At 48.5% G+C, this 18912-nt stretch overlaps 1 protein-coding gene across 10 annotated transcripts in view; it reads right to left on the bottom strand.

Moving 5' to 3' along the window:
- The window catches only part of RIMBP2 (RIMS binding protein 2), a 325528-nt gene that overhangs the window by 62983 nt on the left and 243633 nt on the right, over nt 1-18912 (bottom strand). For all 10 annotated transcript variants that reach the window (XM_059876305.1, XM_024977660.2, XM_059876306.1 and 7 more), the window contains exon 5: nt 12709-12759. In XM_059876305.1, coding sequence (XP_059732288.1) covers nt 12709-12759 — 51 coding nt within the window. The remainder of the gene's footprint in view (nt 1-12708; nt 12760-18912) is intronic.

Raw genomic sequence — 18912 nt, 5'->3', positions numbered from 1 at the left:
ATAATATTGGCATGTCCTAGGTGCTCAATAAACATTTGCTGAAGCGATGAAGAGAGAGGACTCCCTGATTTGCAGGCATCACACTCCTCGTGGCAGTGGCTTGTTCCATCTGCGTGGTGGTCCTGCCTCGTCTCCCTTCCTTTGTGATAAATGGACAACGTCATCTGCTGTATTATTAACCGTGTGCATCGTCTGACTTTCTCCACTAAAATCTCAGCTCCGTGAGGGCAGGAATTTCTGTCTCCTTCTTTCTCACTCAGCACTCAGACTAGAGTTTGGTACCAAGCTGGGGCTTGAGAGATGTCTGGATTCATGTAGGTGAGCAGACAGGGATGTGGATGGTGGTAGAGCGATGCTGTCTTCTTCTTCTTTCTCCCTCCCCACCTTCTCCCTCTCCGCCTCCACTGGTATTAAGCGTTCAGCTCCTTAGGCCAGAGTGAAGTGCTATTTATGTCTGAGATCATGGAATTCTGAAAACAGACCTAACAAATCCCAAACCTATAATTAATTTCTTTGATACGTTAAAATAATTGGCAAGATTCTTTTCAAAGGCTGAATGAGCTTGGGCGTGATGGCTGTCTCCAGCGAGGAAGACACAGAGGAGACACTGGGCTCCTACAGGCACAGGTGTGGACAGGGAGCAATCTGCCTCCTGCCTAGGTCACCCATTGCAAAGATGCAGGACGTGCCAGGAAGCATCTCTGACCCCAGGATGGCGACTTCAGATGCCTCAAGGCCAAGCACTCTGGTTCTTCTGGGCTCAGTCCTGAAGAAGAGACTTTGCTCCAAGGCTGAGCTTTTGCTCCAAGGTCCTCAGGTGGGGAAAAGCAGCTGCCAACAGCCTCGGGTTAGAAGAGCACTAGAAGAGCCCTGAGATCACCTGTTCATCCAGGTGTGCCACCAGCTGCCATGGTAGTGCATGTGTGTGTGTGGAGGGGTAGGGTTGGGGTGTGAAGTGATTGTGGAAGGATATAACACTATTTAAACGGCCACGTTCTCATTTTAATGCGCTTGAGAAAAATGCAACTGGCCATCAAATCCTTCATGTGTATATCCTCTGTGTGTATGTAAAAATGACCTAACTAAAAAAACAGATTATTCATTGATGCAACTTTTGTGAAATAATAAAATTAAAGTGATGGAAAACTGATCAGTGGTTGTCAGGGTCTGGAGTTGGGGGAAGGGTCTGACTTTTAAGAAGTAACATTTCCCTGGTGGTCCAGTGGATAAGAATCCGCTGGCCAATACAGAAGACACGGGTTCGATCCCTGGTCCAAGAGGATTCCACATGCCATGGAGCAACTAAGCCTGTGAGCCACAATTATTGAGCCTGTGCTCTAGAGTCCATGATCTGCAATAAAATAAATCACCATAATGAGAGGCCTGTGCATGACAACGAAGAGTAGCCCCCACTCACCACAACTAGAGAAAGCCTGCACACAGCAACGAAGACCCAGGGCAACCACCAAAAAAAAAAAAAAAAAAAAAGGAATATGAAGGTGTGACTTTGGTGGGGTGGAGCCATCTGTACTCCTGATGGTGGTATGTGAATGTATATGCACCATCAAATCCCATGGAATTTATCACTAGAGGAAGGACAAAGAATGACTTTGTAGTTTGGCTACTGACACTGTACCCATATCAACTGCCCGGTTTCAACAGTGTGCTCCAGTCACCTACGATGCTACCCGTGGGGAGCCGGGTGAAATTATGCAGCAACCATCTGTGCTATGTTTGTAACTTCTTGTGAATCTCACATTATATCAAAATAGAATTTTACAAAGTGCACAGATTTAAAGAAAATATGAAATAATTGTGTAGGTGGCAGACAGATACAGAGAAAACCTCAAAGGTGGTGGATGAACAGCTGGTGTGTGGGGACATCAGATTAGGGGCCTGGAGGGTTAAGAGTGGCCAAGGTCTCAGGAGCCCACACGGAGGTCAGGCATCTGAGGCACCTGGAAACAGCCCAGGGCAGGAGCTGATACCGAGCAGGGCCCTGTGGGGCTCCTGGACACAAAGCCTTTCTGTGTCCCCTGTTTCTTTGATTATAGGAAATAATCTTCATTCAGTCTCCATGACCTTCCCTGAGTTCCAAGAGGCAGATCCCAATAGTTGTTAATTAGGGAAGGGAGGGGTTGAAAGACCAGGGAGAAACAGTCACGAAAAACAGTAGTGCAGCCTTGGGGCAGGGTCCTGGTTCCCCATCAATGGATAGACACAGTATCTTGGAGCTATTTTGCAGACACTGAACTCTCTCCAGGTGGGAGAAGCTAAGGATTAATGATGGATGGTAGGCTGCCCACAAGCAGACCCCAGACCAGTTGGACCTGAGGTTGATGATGCTGACTGCCCCTTATCTCACCACCAACCCACCAGAAGAATGTCCATGAGCTGATCATGCCCTCTTTGAACTATTACTATAAAACTTCTCATACCCTCTCCAAGTGGGGGACACACGGTATTTCGAGGTGTGAGCCCACTGTGTCCTTCTTTGCCTGGCAATGCAATAAAGCCATCATTTTTGACTTCACCCAAAACTCCAAGATTTAATTCAGCAGCAGTGCACAGAGAAGTTAAACTTTTGGCATCTGAGCTCTTGACTTGCTTTTCTGGCGGAAAGTGGGGGTAGGTGGGGCACAGGGATGGCAGAAGGGAGACTGTGTGCTCCCAGCAGACCCTGGGGGACTCAGACAAAACCAGTGAGAGACGCTGGTGCTCATGCAGAGGCGATGGACCACTGCACATTTTAGGTACTACTGTGAACTCCACCTTCTGGGTACCACCGCTTTGCCAGTCCGGGACCCGAGCTCTCGGAGGGTCTCCTTCCAAAGAGCAAATCTTTGCTCAGGGTCCTCTTCACTGATGGGGACTGTGGTGGGCAACTTCCCCTGGCAGCTGCCACAGGGTATGCCTGTAGAAAGGAGGGTCGGCTCTGATGTGAGTGATGAGGGGAAGGTCCTGGATCAGAGGTGATGTCTAACCATTGCTATAAATTGAACATCCACAGGGGTGGTGGGGGATGCCCATGAGAGGAGGGGAGCAGGGCAAACCCATAGCATCTCTGGGGACCATGGTGAACCAGGGCATGTTCGTTTTGTCTAGAGGAATGTCTACTTCTTAGCTTCAGGCCAGACCCACCCCGGGCAAAACTTCCAGTTTTCCAAGAGAGGCAAAGAATCTTCATTTTAATGTAAAAAAGAAAAAATCTCTCAGTCATCAATAGTCAGAGGGTATGTCGAGGCTTACTGTCTGACATGGCTCCTGTAGAGATGGACACGGCCAGGGGGCTGCCACTTTGCTTAAGATGACTACAGGGGTAGCAAAGCCAGCGTCAGGTCAGGTTGGGTTGGATGCCCTCATGGCCCTGTGCATGGACTCCAGCTGCACCCACCCAAGTGCGAGACACACAGGACGATCCCCACGGAATCCGGGACCTGCTGGCTCTGGCATTTATAGTTTACAGTTCTCCTGGATGGAGAGCATATACCCAGGGACTAGAACTTCATTCTGGGGCAACCGGTGCCAGAAATGAGAATCCCACCCCAGGTGTGGTCAATGCAGATGTTAGGAAGGCTGTGCACCAGGGGCAGCTGCCCCAAAGCTATACAACACCTGTATCCCCCTCCAGCTCTAGGCATGCCCACTTAGTATGGGCAATGTCAGAAGAAAATTGGTAAATGATGAGCTTTTACCTAGGCCTGAAGCAGGGGAGACGTGGCCGTTCATTGGTGAAATGAAAGGTACTCAAAACAAGGGGTATGTTAGTGCTACCCCACTCTTGAATGATTAGTGCATAAGGCTAGTATACTTTGGGGGCTTCCCACGTGGCTCCGTGGTAAAGAATCTGCCTGCCAAAGCAGGAGATGCAAGAGATGCTGGTTCGATCTCTGTGTCCAGAAGATCCCCTGGAGAAGGAAATGGCAACCCACCCCCATGTTCTTGGCTGGAAAATTTCATGGACAGAGAAGCCTGGTAGGCTACAGTCCATGAGGCTGCCAAGAGTTGGACATGACTGAGCAACATAAGCAAACACTGGTATACTTTGGGAGATGGACCCCAAGGCTGGATCTATAAATGGTCCTCTGTGTGGATACTGATTCGGCAGATTTCTGGTTGCCCGAGGCCACCAGAACCAGGGTCTTCTCCTCAGTTTCCGTGGGCGCTGGTGGAGGAGGTTCCAAGGGAACAGAGAAGGAAGTGTTGCTTTGTGCTTGCTTGTCAACCAGTGCTTTGTAATACATGTCTGCACATGTGTGACAGTGTGGTCTGAGACTTGCTTCCATTGTGACCTGGCAGTAAAATTGTAGGGCTAACCCTCTCCCACCTCACATTTCTACCCCAAGGATTCTAAGAGTCCTGTGTGATCACACCTAATGGTTTATCCCTCTTTTCAATTCCTTGCTTTGTTTCTCCTCTGGGTATCTGAGGACATGGCTTCAAGGCAATAAGGATGCTGGTTCCTAAAAGTCAGGCAGCTGCCACATGCCTTTTCTCACTAATTTCAGGGGGAGAAGGTCTGAATGGCTAGTGGATGAGACATAGGGACCCAGGAAACCCAAAGAACATCTCATAAGTGAGTGTTTCCTCTGGAGACTTCCCCAGGCTTTCCTGATGTTTCCCTCTTCCAGGAAGGAGGCAGGTTTTCCTCCAGAGCCTCCTCTGCGGACACACTCTCAGGGCCTGGCTGCAGCTGGCAGAGGCTGGGTCTCTGATGCTGAGCCTGGCAGCTGAGGCAGAGTCCCTCCCATGACCCCCGAGCCGCTACCAGAAGGAACCAGTACCAAGTGGTGCAGAAAGAAAACAACAACCCCACTGATCAGCCCTGGTCGGCTTATTGGGATGTCAATATTGACCTCAGGATGCAGGGCACCATCCCTCTGGCTTGGGTGGCAAGGCTGATGGGGGCAGAACCGTGCCCACATGAGTTAACCTGGCTGCTTGCGTGTCCCCATCCCTGGCTCCGCTCCCTCCACCCCAGAGACCCACCACCTGCAGCATCAGGAGCGGAGGGCAGCTGCGTTTCTGACCGCAGCAGGAACAGATGGCACAGTCATCGGGCAAGTAAACTCTAATTGGGATAAACAGCGGAGACTTGCAAATTTGGCTGTGAGTATTTATAAAGATGAAGGAAAATACATCCAAAGACGTGCCTGTTAGCACTCCCAGGGTCCTCTGCTCTGGGTTTTTCATCTGAAAAACTTTGGGGCTTTGTAAAAGGCAGCGAATGAGTAGGGGGTAGTGCTCTCTAATGTGTCCAAACCAGGACCGTTTTGAGAATCCAGGGACACGGTGAACTCTCAATACTTAACACAGCAAAGTCAGGGGTCGGGGTCGTCCTGGCAGGGCTGGGTCGCTGCGTAGCAGTGATTCGGGAGTAAGCTGTTCCGTGCAGTATCTTTATGTGTAAACAACTTTTGTGATGCTATTTATTATTTACTGAAAACCTGCTATGTGCTGGGTCCTGCTGGGGGCTTTCTATGCATGACTGCTGATGGCCAGAGAGACTCCAGGGGTAAGTTGATGGAGCCTGTTGTATGAATGAGAAAAACAAGGCCAGATGGACTAAAGACCAAGGTCACATACCCAGGAAGTGGCAGGACAGATGTAAGCCTGTCTGACTCCAGGTTCTGGGCTGTGTGTAGATCGCCAACCTTCCTCTCACTCACTCAGGGGACCTGGAGGCAAGTCACAGAAGCGCATTGGGCCTCAGTCTCTTCATCTGTAAAATGGGGAAGAAACTTGCCTTCCAGGACAATAACAAACTATTAAGTCCAGACTCTCACAGGCACGGTAGGGGTCCATAAGCAGAAGCTAAGATCTTTTGTCCTCTATGGGCAACAGTCAGAACTGGACATGGAACAACAGACTGGTTCCAAATAGGAAAAGGAGTACGTCAAGGCTGTATATTGTCACCCTGCTTATTTAACTTATATGCAGAGTACATTATGAGAAACGCTGGGCTGGAGGAAGCACAAGCTGGAAGGGAGGGAGGTGGGAGGGGGGTTCAGGATGGGGAACACGTGTATACCCGTGATGGATGCATGTTGATGTATGGCAAAACCAATACAATATTATAAAGTAAAAAAATAATAATAATAAAAAATTTTAAAAATCCTTTGACATAAAAAGAAAAAAAAAGATTGCCGGGAGAAATATCAATAACCTCAGATATGCAGATGACACCACCCTTATGGCAGAAAGTGAAGAGGAACTAAAAAGCTTCTTGATGAAAGTGAAAGTAGAGAGTGAAAAAGTTGGCTTAAAGCTCAACATTCAGAAAACGAAGATCATGGCATCCGGTCCCACCACTTCATGGGAAATAGATGGGGAAACGGTGGAAACAGTATCAGACTTTATTTTTGGGGGCTCCAAAATCACTGCAGATGGTGACTGCAGCCATGAAATTAAAAGACGCTTACTCCTTGGAAGGAAAGTTATGACCAACCTAGATAGCATATTCAAAAGCAGAGACATTACTTTGCCAACAAAGGTTCGTCTAGTCAAGGCTATGGTTTTTCCTGTGGTCATGTATGGATGTGAGAGTTGGACTGTGAAGAAGGCTGAGCACCGAAGAATTGATGCTTTTGAACTGTGGTGTTGGAGAAGACTCTTGAGAGTCCCTTGGACTGCAAGGAGATCCAACCAGTCCATTCTGAAGGAGATCAGCCCTGGGATTTCTTTGGAAGGAATGATGCTAAATCTGAAACTCCAGTACTTTGGCCACCTCATGCGAAGAGTTGACTCATTGGAAAAGACCCTGATGCTGGGAGGGATTGGGGGCAGGAGGAGAAGGGGACGACAGAGGATGAGATGGCTGGATGACATCACCGACTTGATGGAGGTGAGTTTGAGTGAACTCCAGGAGTTGGTGATGGACAGGGAGGCCTGGCGTGCTGCAATTCATGGGGTCGCAAAGAGTCAGACACGACTGAGCGACTGAACTGAACTGAACTGAAGATCTTTTGTCCTCTATGGGCAAACTGACGTGAAGTCAGTTAACTAGTGACTCAATCACCCTTGCTTCTCAGATGGCATCATGGTGTTCTAAATCTCTTCAATTGCATCTGATTCTTTGAGACCCTCTGGACTGTAGCCCACCAGGCTCCTCTGTCCATGGGAATTCTCCAGGCCATGTCCTCCTCCAGGAGATTTTCCTGACCCAGGGATCAAACCCATGTCTCTTCTGTCTTCTGCATTGGCAGACGAGTTCTTTACCATAGCGCCACCTGGGAAGCCCTCTTTCATGGTGATGTCCAGTTAAGAAATACCCTCCACCGCCAGTTTCATACTTACACCTGCACCAGCTCTTGCATGCAGCTACATATACACAGACAAACCCCATCAATTCATCTAAACTGGCTCTGGATTCCAGGACAAGTGACTGCTCTGAACTCTAGAATCTTTACAGGGTGATTTCATCTTGATACTAAAATGTAACAAAGTAATAACCAAAGGGAGACTCTGGTGAAGATGACTCTTTAATGCTTTGCATCCTATAATGTATTGATTCAGCATTATTAAAATGCAATGTCTTAAAATGTCTTAAACATTTGTTTTAGTTCACATGATGAATGCCTTTATCAAATCCAACTAAAACGTAGTGAATTCTGCACTGGTGGGTCTGGATCATTGGAGTCTTTTGCTTCTGTACAGACATGCATTTGGCACAGAGGTGCCCTGTGTGCAGATAAATACATTTCACGGGTGGGACCTCAGAACCCAAGGCTGCCTGTTGACTGTAGCTTTTGCCCTCAAGGTACCAACTGCAGTGAGATGGGGAGCATTAGGGAGATGAAGCTGGTGTCAGAAGGTGAGCCCCCAAATATTTGAGCATCCCGGTTTCTTTGTTCCTAACAACCTTGTCCTCCAGCTAAGACTCATGGGTACAGGGTTGCCAAAGTTATTCCCAAGAGGCAGAGAACCCATGCCCACCAGAATTACTGGGGGAAAGAGAATTCTTAAGAGATTTAAATGCAAAGCATTAAGTTTAAGCTTCTTTATCTGAGCACTTCTCAAATTCTCAACTTGGCTAATATTGTCACACTTTAGTAGCAAAATTGCATTGCCTTGTAAGGACTCCAGAATTCAGATGTGGCAGAGCCGTGCCACAGGGCCCCCACTCAGGGTGACTGCTCTTCCTAGCCTCTCCTGCAGGTCGCTAGCTCTGGCTGGTGACCCAGAAACAGAGGTGACATCTGTTGCCTCTATAGTTGAGACACAGAAGAGCTCTCCCTGCCCCCACGGTGATCAGGAAGCCATACGCTTTGGCTGGCACAGCCTCAAGATACAGGGATCCTGGATCCCTGAGTTACCACGTGGAGGGGAGCTTCATGGAGAATTCCCATATCTGCAGTGGCAAGAAATGAACCCTTGTGCTGAATGTAAGATTTTGGTGTTTGTTACTACAACACACCTGCGCCTAACCTGACTTACACCAAGAGACCAAGAGATCAGAGACTAAGGTCATCTGTTTGATGGGACAAAACAGATTTATTTAACCACAAGGACACTCCCTTGCCAGATGATCGCTGAGCACCTTAATACAAGACAGGCAGCAGCATGGTACCTGAGGCCTTGTTGAGGGATCCATGGCAAAGTTTTCATTTTAATTGTCTTTAAAATCAGGGGAAAAAATGAATATAATAATAATGAATCCAAGCTGGATTACATTCATCTTTGTACCCAAGCAGATGTATAATATAATTTTTAATATCTTAAGGGATGAAGGGTCCCATGAAAGCAAAAGGAGCCAGGACCCATAAAAGTCACTGGGCAGCCCAGATGCTGACACCCACCTTGAGATTCAGGGCCCTATCTGCTCTTGGATGAGACTCGGGGATGAATGGAACCTGTTCAGGTTCTTTCTGGCATCACCTGCAGGTGGACGCCTTGGTCCAGGAAGTGGCCAACAAGCCCTGGGAGCCCTGAATAATTAGCCGCAAAGCACACAAGGCGCATATACAAAGCCCTCAGTACTGACACCCAGGTGGGTACCAGCTCATCAAGGGTGAACATGCCCCCTGCAATGGATCCCAGAGCTCACTGCCTCCCAACCCAACAGGTGTTACGATTTATCAGCCCTACAGTCATGGACCATTTCTTCTTTGCACTTGACTTTCTCAGCGACTTGATATGGTGTTACCTGTGGACCTCAGGGCTCTTGCTCTGCTCTTAGGAGCTGTGTGTCCTTGGCAGGTGGCTCAGCATCTCTGTGCCTTGGTTGTCTCGTTAGTGAAATGAGGAGGATGCTATCAACCTCCCTGGGGGGTATTAAAAGGATTAAATTTCATCACACTTGTCACTTGTGACCACACGATGTGCACTCCTGTCTGCTGATGCCCAGAGGTCAGGGTGAGCTGTCTGCCCACTGTTTCTGAGTCTGGCTGCTGCAGGAGCTGATCCACCTTTTGGTGGCAGGAGAGCTGACCCTGCTTTGCAGGGAAGTCAGGATTCCTAGGTCAGAGGATGCTGCCATGCAGTGGTGGAGATTTTGGATTCTGGCGCTAAACTCCTGGGGTTGGCATCCAGACTCTGCTCCTGGCTATCTGCCCCTGAGGCTTTGGGAAGTCATTTCTCCTGATCATGTCTCAATTCCCCTTGTTGTCATGGATATGAGAGGGACAATATTTCTGTCATCTCCTAGGTAACCCACAGATGCATTCTGAACAATGCCCAGTTGAGAAGGATTCAATAAACCCTGCTATCAGCACTGTTGTTGTTGTTACAGCTATTTTCTTTTGCTTCTTTGACCTGAACTAACTTTATAAAGTGTCAAGGAAGCTACATAACTAGCACCTGCTCTTAGGCTGTTAGGTTTTCAAGCAGAGCTCTCCGTTCCAATTCTGAAAAGGTGTTTTCAGTTGACTCTTGATCCTTGTCTTTGCTCAGCCTGCCAAGCCAGCCCAGATCAGTTGTTGGGTGTTCTGACCAGGAATAAAAACACCTCCTCTCACCCACAAACATCCTGGCTGCTCACTCATCAGAAAACAGGACTGAGACGTCCACAGAACCAGATGTGTGCATGTGAGTGTTTCGAGGGGTTTTAACCTAACGCTACTTCCAGGGCAGCCCTTCTCTATCACTGTGTCATCCCTAGCTGTGTCTTTCTGCTCAGTAGAGGATCTCACTAAAGTCAGACATGGAAAACATGAATTTCCAAATGAAAAGTACACTGCCTGCTAAGGATGCTCCTGAGGACCCAGTGGGTGGGGACTCGCTCAGGTTGTTCCTGGTCAACACTTCCAGTTACTAAGGCGCTGAGCCAGGATTGGCCAAGATTCCCAAGTGCCCTACTCCTTCAGCTACTTATCCTTCCTGTAACCAGCCTAGCAGACTCTCTAAACAATGCTTCTTAAACTGCTCACGGGGGTTGGTTAAAACGCAGACATCTGTGCCCCATCCCGAATTTCTGCTCTAGCAGGTCGCAGGCAGAAGCTGAGGATCTATGTTCTATCGAGCTCCGGGGTAATGCAGATACTGAAGGTCTGGAAAGCACACACTGGGTCTGGGAAGCCCACGTTGAGAACAACCCGAGTGAGGAAAGTCATCATCAGTTCTACAAATTCACGGCCAAACTCAGAGTTTTGGAAAAGGCTCAAAACCCTGTTTGGAGAGACAGTTCATCTCCCTTCTTCCCCAGGTGGCTGCCTGCAGGAAGAACGAGGAAGGGCCCCTCCGCTGCTGGAGAAGCCACTGCCCGCCCATGACACAGGATAGCAAGGGGCCCACTCAGGTGCAAGGCGTGAATACTGATGACCCACGGAATTCCGGGCTCTCGGCAGTGCAAGCACGCGGCTGGCCCGAGGGCAGAATCATCCTGACAGTTCTCCTCCCCGCGGTCATCTGAATTCACAGAACATCCTTCCAGCCTGAGAATGGAAGCCGGCTTTGCTGGGATCGCTCATCACTCACGGTGGACAGAACCCTGGGCCCCAGTGCCTGGATTAAAGTGTCTCCCTGGGGCAGAACTCCCACGAGCAGCTCCTTGGCTCCCCCCACCCCAGGGAGACCCGGGCACCCACGACTGCATCAGAAGCTGCCCATGTTCAGAAGAAGAGGGAGATGGAGCTGGCCCAGGGGCGCACGGCCGGTCCACTCATGGGAAAAAACTTCACCAAGCACATGGGAGGGGAGGACATCACTCGCTAAAATACCTGCATGCTGTCCAGCGTGTTCTGGGTGAAGAGCGAAGCAAAACACAATGACGGGAAGACGTGGTGAATAAAAGAAAACCCAGGTTCTTAGCCCATCTGCGTGGCCCTCTCTGTTTTCCCAACCAAAGCACGTTACACCCGTCCCCCACGTGTCAGGGCCTGCACCCCGCACCAGCGCCGGGTGACGTGACCTCAGCGGGACTGTCACAGAGCAGCAGCTCAGAAGGCAGATTAAAACAACACAGACCATCAGATCGATGGGCTTGGGGTGAAGGGAAGGAAAGAAGCTGGACTTCCAGCCAGGAGACTATGCAAATCAAACTGCGGTGGGCGATCCTGCGAGGGGAATGAAATGCTGTTTCAGGGAGATGTATGGCCATTGGGACGTCTGTTTCCACTCTCTCAGGTTATATATTTTCCCACCTGCTATTTATCACTCCCAGCCCTCCAGATATTCATTAGCTAATGGAGGCTTTCAAAAAAATCAATTTTAATATATATGATGATAATGATGAAACCGTTTCCTGGGGGAGGAATAGATTTTAAAAGGCAATGTAAGAGATGCACATATTCTGTTTTAAGTGGTCACGAAGCTGCCCTGGGGGACAAGAGACAAGGTCATCTTAAAGAGGACAGGCGCTTCCCTTATGCAGAGACGCAGGCCCAGGGGAGAGGCCCTCCTGGCCTTTCTGGATAGAGCAGAACTAGGGGAGGAGCGCTTGTGGGGCCACCCCACGCTGTGCAGCCACCCCTCCTGCTGTTATGTCTTGACCGAGGGGTCAGTAATTGGGGGACCTCTGTCTTCAAAAGGGAGATTCCTTATGTCCATTTATTATACATGAGGCATGCAGACTGCAAAGGCCCCCCAGGGGACCCCAGGAGTTTCCTCCATTCCCGAGGATATGGGAGGCCACCAACCGGGGGCAGAAGAGTGATTCTGACACGTCACCTGCCTCCTGCCAAGCCCCCAGCATCAGAGCCAGTGATTAAGGCCTGCAGGTGGCTGGGGAGGGTGACACCTGCTGTGCTCACGGGGACAGTACCTGTGGCCGCGCCTCGACCGTGTTCACTGCTGCGACTCCCTTCGCTGTCCTTTCTCTAAATCTGCAAATGCCTCCCCGGATGCCAGGTATTTATTTCCTCAGGCTTGGCGCTATCCTTTAAAATACCCCCATTCACCTGACACCCGTAGGAATGATCCACTTCCCTTTCTCCTGTAAGGAAGCAGGCTCACCCTCCCTGCTTCCCGTTCAATCAGAGGAGAGCAGAGCACCTCTGAGACTCACAGTTCTGATGCTGGCTGTGTGGCCACAGGAAAACTGCTTAACCTCTCTGGGCCCCACTTCCTCACATGTAAAAATGGGACTCATAATGATACTGATCTGATGGTCTGCTTGCATGGACAACACGGGAGGATGTGTAAACGGCAGGAGTAATGGGTACCCAGTGGGCACTCAGTAAAGGTCGGTTACGACTTCTACAAAGCATTAACACAGCATGCCCTGAGCTCACCCACCCCGGGGAAGAAAGCCAGCAGGGCTGGCTCACTTACCTCTAGCAGCTGCACCGCACCTTCATGTTCTTTCTTAGCTTCAACCTGAGCCTTTTGGATGATGAAAAAAGACAGATGAGTGAACGTTTACAGCGGGAAAAAGGCAGCAGAATTAGAGATTAATGTCGAAGTTATCAGGGAGTGTGGGTCATTGATATTCATTCCTCTAACAAGCCGCAACATTCTCAGGGTCTAAATCAGTTCTCATTTTTTTTTCCCTTCCTTTGGGCAAAATGGAATGGATTGGGGTTGGGCTTGACGCTCTTTGTAAAAACTGAAAAGCACCCCCTCATCTGGCAGAGAATGGAGAGGCTGGTGAGATTGGGCTGCTGCACGAGGTGGTAAAGAGCCCACCTGCCAATGCAGGAGATGTAAGAAAAGTGGGTTCGATCCCTGGATTGGGAAGATCCCCTGGAGGAGGGCATGGCAACCCACTCCAGTATTCTTGCCTGGAGAATCCCATGGACGGAGGAGCCTGGCGGGCTGCAATCCATGGGGTTGCAAAAGTCAGACACAACTAAGCACATGATAGAGAAGAAAGAATCCACCTGCTAAACTGAGATTTACATTCAGGATTCTCAGCTCTGGAGGAATATTTTCTCCAGGTGGCTGGAGAATAATAAAGAGAAGAGTTGGATGTCATAAATAAGCCAGTGAGAGCTGTCTTAACAGCTTCTACTTCTCACTTGAAAATTTCCATTAGTCGGAAAGAGGGAAAGGCTTGGCTTCCCCAGTACGGACTAAAAGCGAGAAGTAGCCTGATATTTCCATAGTGTTCATTCATATGCATTTCATTCTCACATATTTCCAATGAGGCTTTTAAGAGCTGGGGAAGTGAATAGAACCCAGCAAATTAACTCGACCATTCTTGAATCCAGCTCAGTCTTCAAAAGCTCAAAATTGTTCCTTTCAAAGCAAAAACAAGAGCGACAATAAATCATGAAATGGGGTTGGAGGGGGGGAGACAAAACAGCTAGAGAACATACAGAGATTATATAAATAACACCACCATTGAGCCACTTGAGTCAAAGATAGTTTTCAACTGGCAGGATGAAAAACAACCAAAAACCCCATCGCAGGCTGTTAAAACACAGCCAAGCTGGCAGTAACAACTTCGTTTCTGGCTTCAAGCGCAAATCAGGAGTTCGTTTTCGTAGGCTACTGGCAAGCTGGGCCATTTGGGCAATCAGAATAGATGGCTAAAATTAACAGTTAAAATTGGCAGAGCTGAATTCTTGCAGAATCTAGGCGACAGCTTCAGCGAGGCTCATTTTGGGGGCCACTGCCAACACATGGGGAAGCTGAGACCTTCATGGTTTCCTACAGAACACATTAGACTTGAGAGGGACTGACTCCTAGGGAGACCCACAGTCCTACGGTCAGAAGAAGGGGCCTGTCATCCAGGGATGAAATGTCCAGGGGGTGAGTTAACATGGCAGCAAACACATCTATTTCAGGGTGAGGGGTAGCTGTTCAAAAGGGACATAGATTTCCTGCTGCCAAAGCTTTGGACGTTTGGCTGGGACAGACCGGCATGTAACACTCAGAGTAATAAGCTCCCAGGCACCTTGGTGATGGGGTTGGGAGTATGGATGCTGGGTGGGATGAGATGAGAGTGGGTGGGGGTCATTTACAGGTGCTGTTAATATCAACTCCACAGAAAAGACAGTGAGATTCATGGAACTAAATGTACAGATCCTCAAATCAGGTCCCTGGGTTCCACAGAGCTGAGGAAGTCGTGAGCAGCAATCAGTATCCCAGGCATGCATCGCGGGAGAAATCAACACACTGAATGAACTCAGAAGGTCAGCTTGAGATGTCCCTGTTACCCACATACAACAACTAAATCCAAAACATGCAAGGGAAGCATTTGACATGGAGGCAAAGCAGTGTTATGAGCTGCAGGGGAAGTTTGGTTTCTATCAGCAGTGAGCATGTCAATAATGGCCTTAAGCCTGGGAGCCTTCATTTCCTGCACGGGAGGAATTTAAAACAACAGTAGCATTTGCAGATGAATTTTAAATGTGGACAATTTTGCTCATACACTGAGATTATAACTGCTACTTGTAATAAGATGAGGATGTAACCCACACAGGAAAAGGAAGCAGTTAGAGCGACTGGACTCTGCTCACTGGTTCCCTAGAGAGACATTAGGGTTCTGGTGTCAGGCCTCCAGGGGACCTGGACCCTGCTGTCTAACCTCAGGTCCTGCATCTGTGAGGGCACCTGCATCCCACAGGTTACAATGAGAGCTTATTGCTGTTACCACTCACACATTCAATAGACACTTACCAAGGATGGCCTGGAACTTACCATCAGTTATCCTGGTAATGTTACAGGACCAATTGATGGAGTCTTACTAGGTCTTTCCTGCATTTATTCATTCATTCATCCATATTCATTCATTCAAAGTTCCTGAGTATCTCTGTTCATTCATTCACTCATTCAGAGTTCCCAAGCGTCACTTGTTGAGTACCTGCTCTGTGTCAGGCAATGTCCGGGGAGTGCAGACACTCCACTTGGGATGCAGACAACAGGCAAAGAGGTACAAAAATGAGCAAGTGGCATCACTAAAGGGGGTGAGTGGCAGAGAATGCCAGAGCAGGGGTGATGAAGTCCATTCAGGCAGGGCAGCCGGGCAGAGACTCCCATGACAACAATAAGCCAGCTCTGTCATTATTTTGGGGGCCAGGCATTCTCAGGGAAGAGCAGAGAGGGGGATGTTTGGGTCACAGAGAGGAGGCCAGTGTGGCTGCAGGAAGGGCGACAGGGCAGGAGGAGTCAGAGGTGGTCAGGGTTTTAAATAAGATGACAGATGTCTGCCTAGTACCGGGCCCAGAATATGCTACACTGAAAGCAAATGTTCATGTTGTAGCTTTTATTATCATTGTCATTGTCCATAGCCTATATTCACAGCCTGACTCACTGCTGTGTTCTTAGCCATCACACAGCCGACATGCGATGCTCAAGGACTGTTTGCCGAATGAATGAAAGTGAGGATTCTCAGTCAAGCTCCTGGTTCAGTGATCTCCATGAAGCAGCTGTCCCGTGGAAAAGTCCTCGTAGACAGGACTCTATCTGCTTGGACTTCTATTTTTTTTTTTTAAGCTTACATCTCCACCAGCTACCAGAAATAAGGGTTGGCCAATGGTCTTATCTCACCTTGACTCCCACTAGAATAGCCTTGGGCAGCTTGATCATTCATCCATTCTTCAACTCAACAGGTGTTCTCACCTGCCCACTATTTCCCTCGCTCCTCCCAATCACCATATTGAGCAGAGGGAAGAGCTGAACTTCCAGGGAGGAGGGAAGAGGTTCCCTGGAGAAAGTTCTGACATCAGCTGGGTCCCTGAAAGCCAGGACCTTCCTTAGGGTGGCCAAGTCCAGAAGTGAAGCTGAAACCACAAAGCGATCTGCAAGGACTACACAGTAGCAGAAAACCCCTTCCAATTCATGAGAAGATAAACCTCTGACTTCCTTACACAAATGCTGTCCATATTTGAGGATCTGGGAAGAAGCAAATCCCACAAAGTACAGAGTAGTCAAGGGAATTCCTAAGATGATGGTGAAGGGCATTTCTAGACCCAGTGTAGCATCCAGCCTCTGGGGCAACCAGCCTGGACTGGAAGATGAGGCCGGGCTCCAGGCAGGATGTCTCAGAGGAAAATGGAATGAAAACATCCCCTGAGGAGTCTGGTTGACTTGAGAGAAATTTTAACACTCTGGCAGAAAGTTTGGGAATAAGAGAGTGATGAGCACACAGAAGACTGAGCAAACACACAGAAAGAGGCAACTGACTCCAGGGGAAAAGGAAAAGCTGTACCAAAAAGGAAACACTGCCCTTTGCAGAGCCTGGCAAGATGTGCAGAGCACACCTTGCTGAGGATGGAATGGACTTCAGCTTGGGACAGGACGTTTGAGATCATCCAAGCTGGACAACCAGTTGGACAAAAGAAGTGGGGTTCAGTGGAATCCAACTTGGAGATCCACATGTGGGAGTTGGCACACAGCCGGCATTCACACCCACGGAACCAGACAAGGTCATGGAGGGAGCAGTGGAGGTCAAGAAGAGATGTGGGAGATTCCCGGGTGGCTCAGTGGGAAAGAATCTGCCTGCCAATGCAGGAGACACGAATTCCATCCCTGATCCAGGAAGATCCCACATTGCTGCAGAGCACATAAGCCTGAGCACCAGAATTATTGAGCTCGTGCTCTAGAGCCTCAGAGCCACCACTTCTGAAGCCCATGCACCCTAGAGCTCACGCTCCAGAACAGGAGAAGCCACCACCACGAGAAGTCCAAGCACCACAACCAGAGCAGCCTCCGCTCAATGCAGCTAGAGAAAGCCCTTGTGCAGCAAGGAAGACCCAGCACAACCAAATAAATAAAGAAAAAAATTTAAAAAAGAGACGTGGATGGCAGGCAGAGCCTTGAGGATACTTAGAGGGCTTCTGTGAGGAAGGAGAAAACTGGAAGAGAGTAGGATCCTGGAAGCCTAGGGGTTGGGGAGAGAGACCCTCTCAAAATGTGCCTCTGGGTCAAAGAGGAAGAGGGCAGGACACTAACCACTGAGCAGGACATTCATGCACGGGTGACTTAACAAAAGCCATGGCATTGGCGAGATGAAGCTGGGTCCCACAGGAGTGCATTCAAGAAATCCTGTACTTGGATTTGCAGCAACACAGATGCAACTTAGAGATGATCATACTAAGTGAAATAAGTCAGACAGAGAAAGACAAACACCATATGATATCACTTATATGTGAAATCTAGAATAGGACACAAATGAACCTACCTATGAAACAAAAACAGACTCAAGGACATAGAGAACAGAAGGTGGTTGCCAGGGGAGAGGAGGATTAGGGGAGGGACGGATTGGGAGTTTGGGGGGAGCAGATGCAAACTACTATGTATAGAATGGATAAACAGCAAGGTCCTACTGTAGAGCACAGGGAACTATAACAATCTCCTGGGATAAACCAAAATGGAAAAGGATATTATAAAAAGAATATATATATAGGTGTATAACTGAATCACTTTTCTGCACAACAGAAATTAACACATTATAAACCAACTATGCGTGTGTGTACTAAGTCACTTCAGTTGTGACTCTTTGTGACCCCATGGACTGTAGCCCACCAGGCTCCTCTGTCCAGGGGATTTTCCAGACACGAGTACTGGAAAATACTCATGTACTTTCCAATACTTTCCAGTACTGAAAATACACAAGTACCCACGAGGGGGTTACCATGCTCTTCTCCAGGGGATCTTCCTGATCCAGGGGTCAAACTTGTATCTTTTAAGTCCTCTGCATTAGCAAGCAGGTTCTTTACCACAACGCCACCTGGGAAGCCACACATCAACTATACTCCAATAAAAATAAATAATGGGACTTGTAGTCAATGGGACTGCAGACAGCTTCTAGGAACTATGCACGTTGCTATCTCATGATAACCAAACTGGAACTCAGGGCGCTCTGGTGACTTTTATTATGATAGAGGGATAAGGGCTAGAATTCGGCTTTCCACAGGATATGAGCATTTCTATAATAGGTGTCTGCCACTCATTTCAACTTCACCCCATATAAAGTCATTGTCCTCATCAGTCTTTATTCTGTGTTTCCTTTATGGCATTTCCCTGATCTGAACTTCTTTAGTTCTTCATGACTTGTTCACTTACTCTCACTCGGTAAGCCAGAGGTCTTGTCCGACTCTGCACTGCATTCCTGGTTTCCAGAACAATGGCTGAGCAGCCGACACACAGGTGGAAGCTAGCAAACGTGTGCTGATGAGTGAATGAATGAGCGAGTGAACCGGACAGCAGATGTAGCATGAGGGCTGTCCATGCTAGAACTCGAACACAGACGCGAACTCTGGAAAGAACTCACCAATCTCGTTCCACTCAAGTCTCAACCTTTCTAATACTTTTTTATTTTAAAAATCAGAGCTCTAAGAAATTACAAGGTTTGTGCATTCATCCTTCATTAGATTTTCTTCCTCTGCTTCCCCCCACCCACCTCCCGATGAAGCATGAGTGTGTCCAAAAGAGAGGCAAGGATGAATTCAGGGGGAAAAAAAGCAAAAGCAAAGGAAGTTGGATGATGCTCAAGAGAGACACTGGGAGCTGAATAAGGGACTTGGCTCTAGTGCACTTTGCTCGGCATCAAGTGTTTCATAGATAAAACTCCAGGCTAAAAGAGAAGGA

This window comes from Bos taurus, chromosome 17 (assembly GCF_002263795.3).
Source record: "Bos taurus isolate L1 Dominette 01449 registration number 42190680 breed Hereford chromosome 17, ARS-UCD2.0, whole genome shotgun sequence".
NCBI lineage: Eukaryota > Metazoa > Chordata > Mammalia > Artiodactyla > Bovidae > Bos > Bos taurus.
Note: the sequence above shows the minus strand (reverse complement) of the source record. Positions and strands in the feature narration are given on the sequence as shown.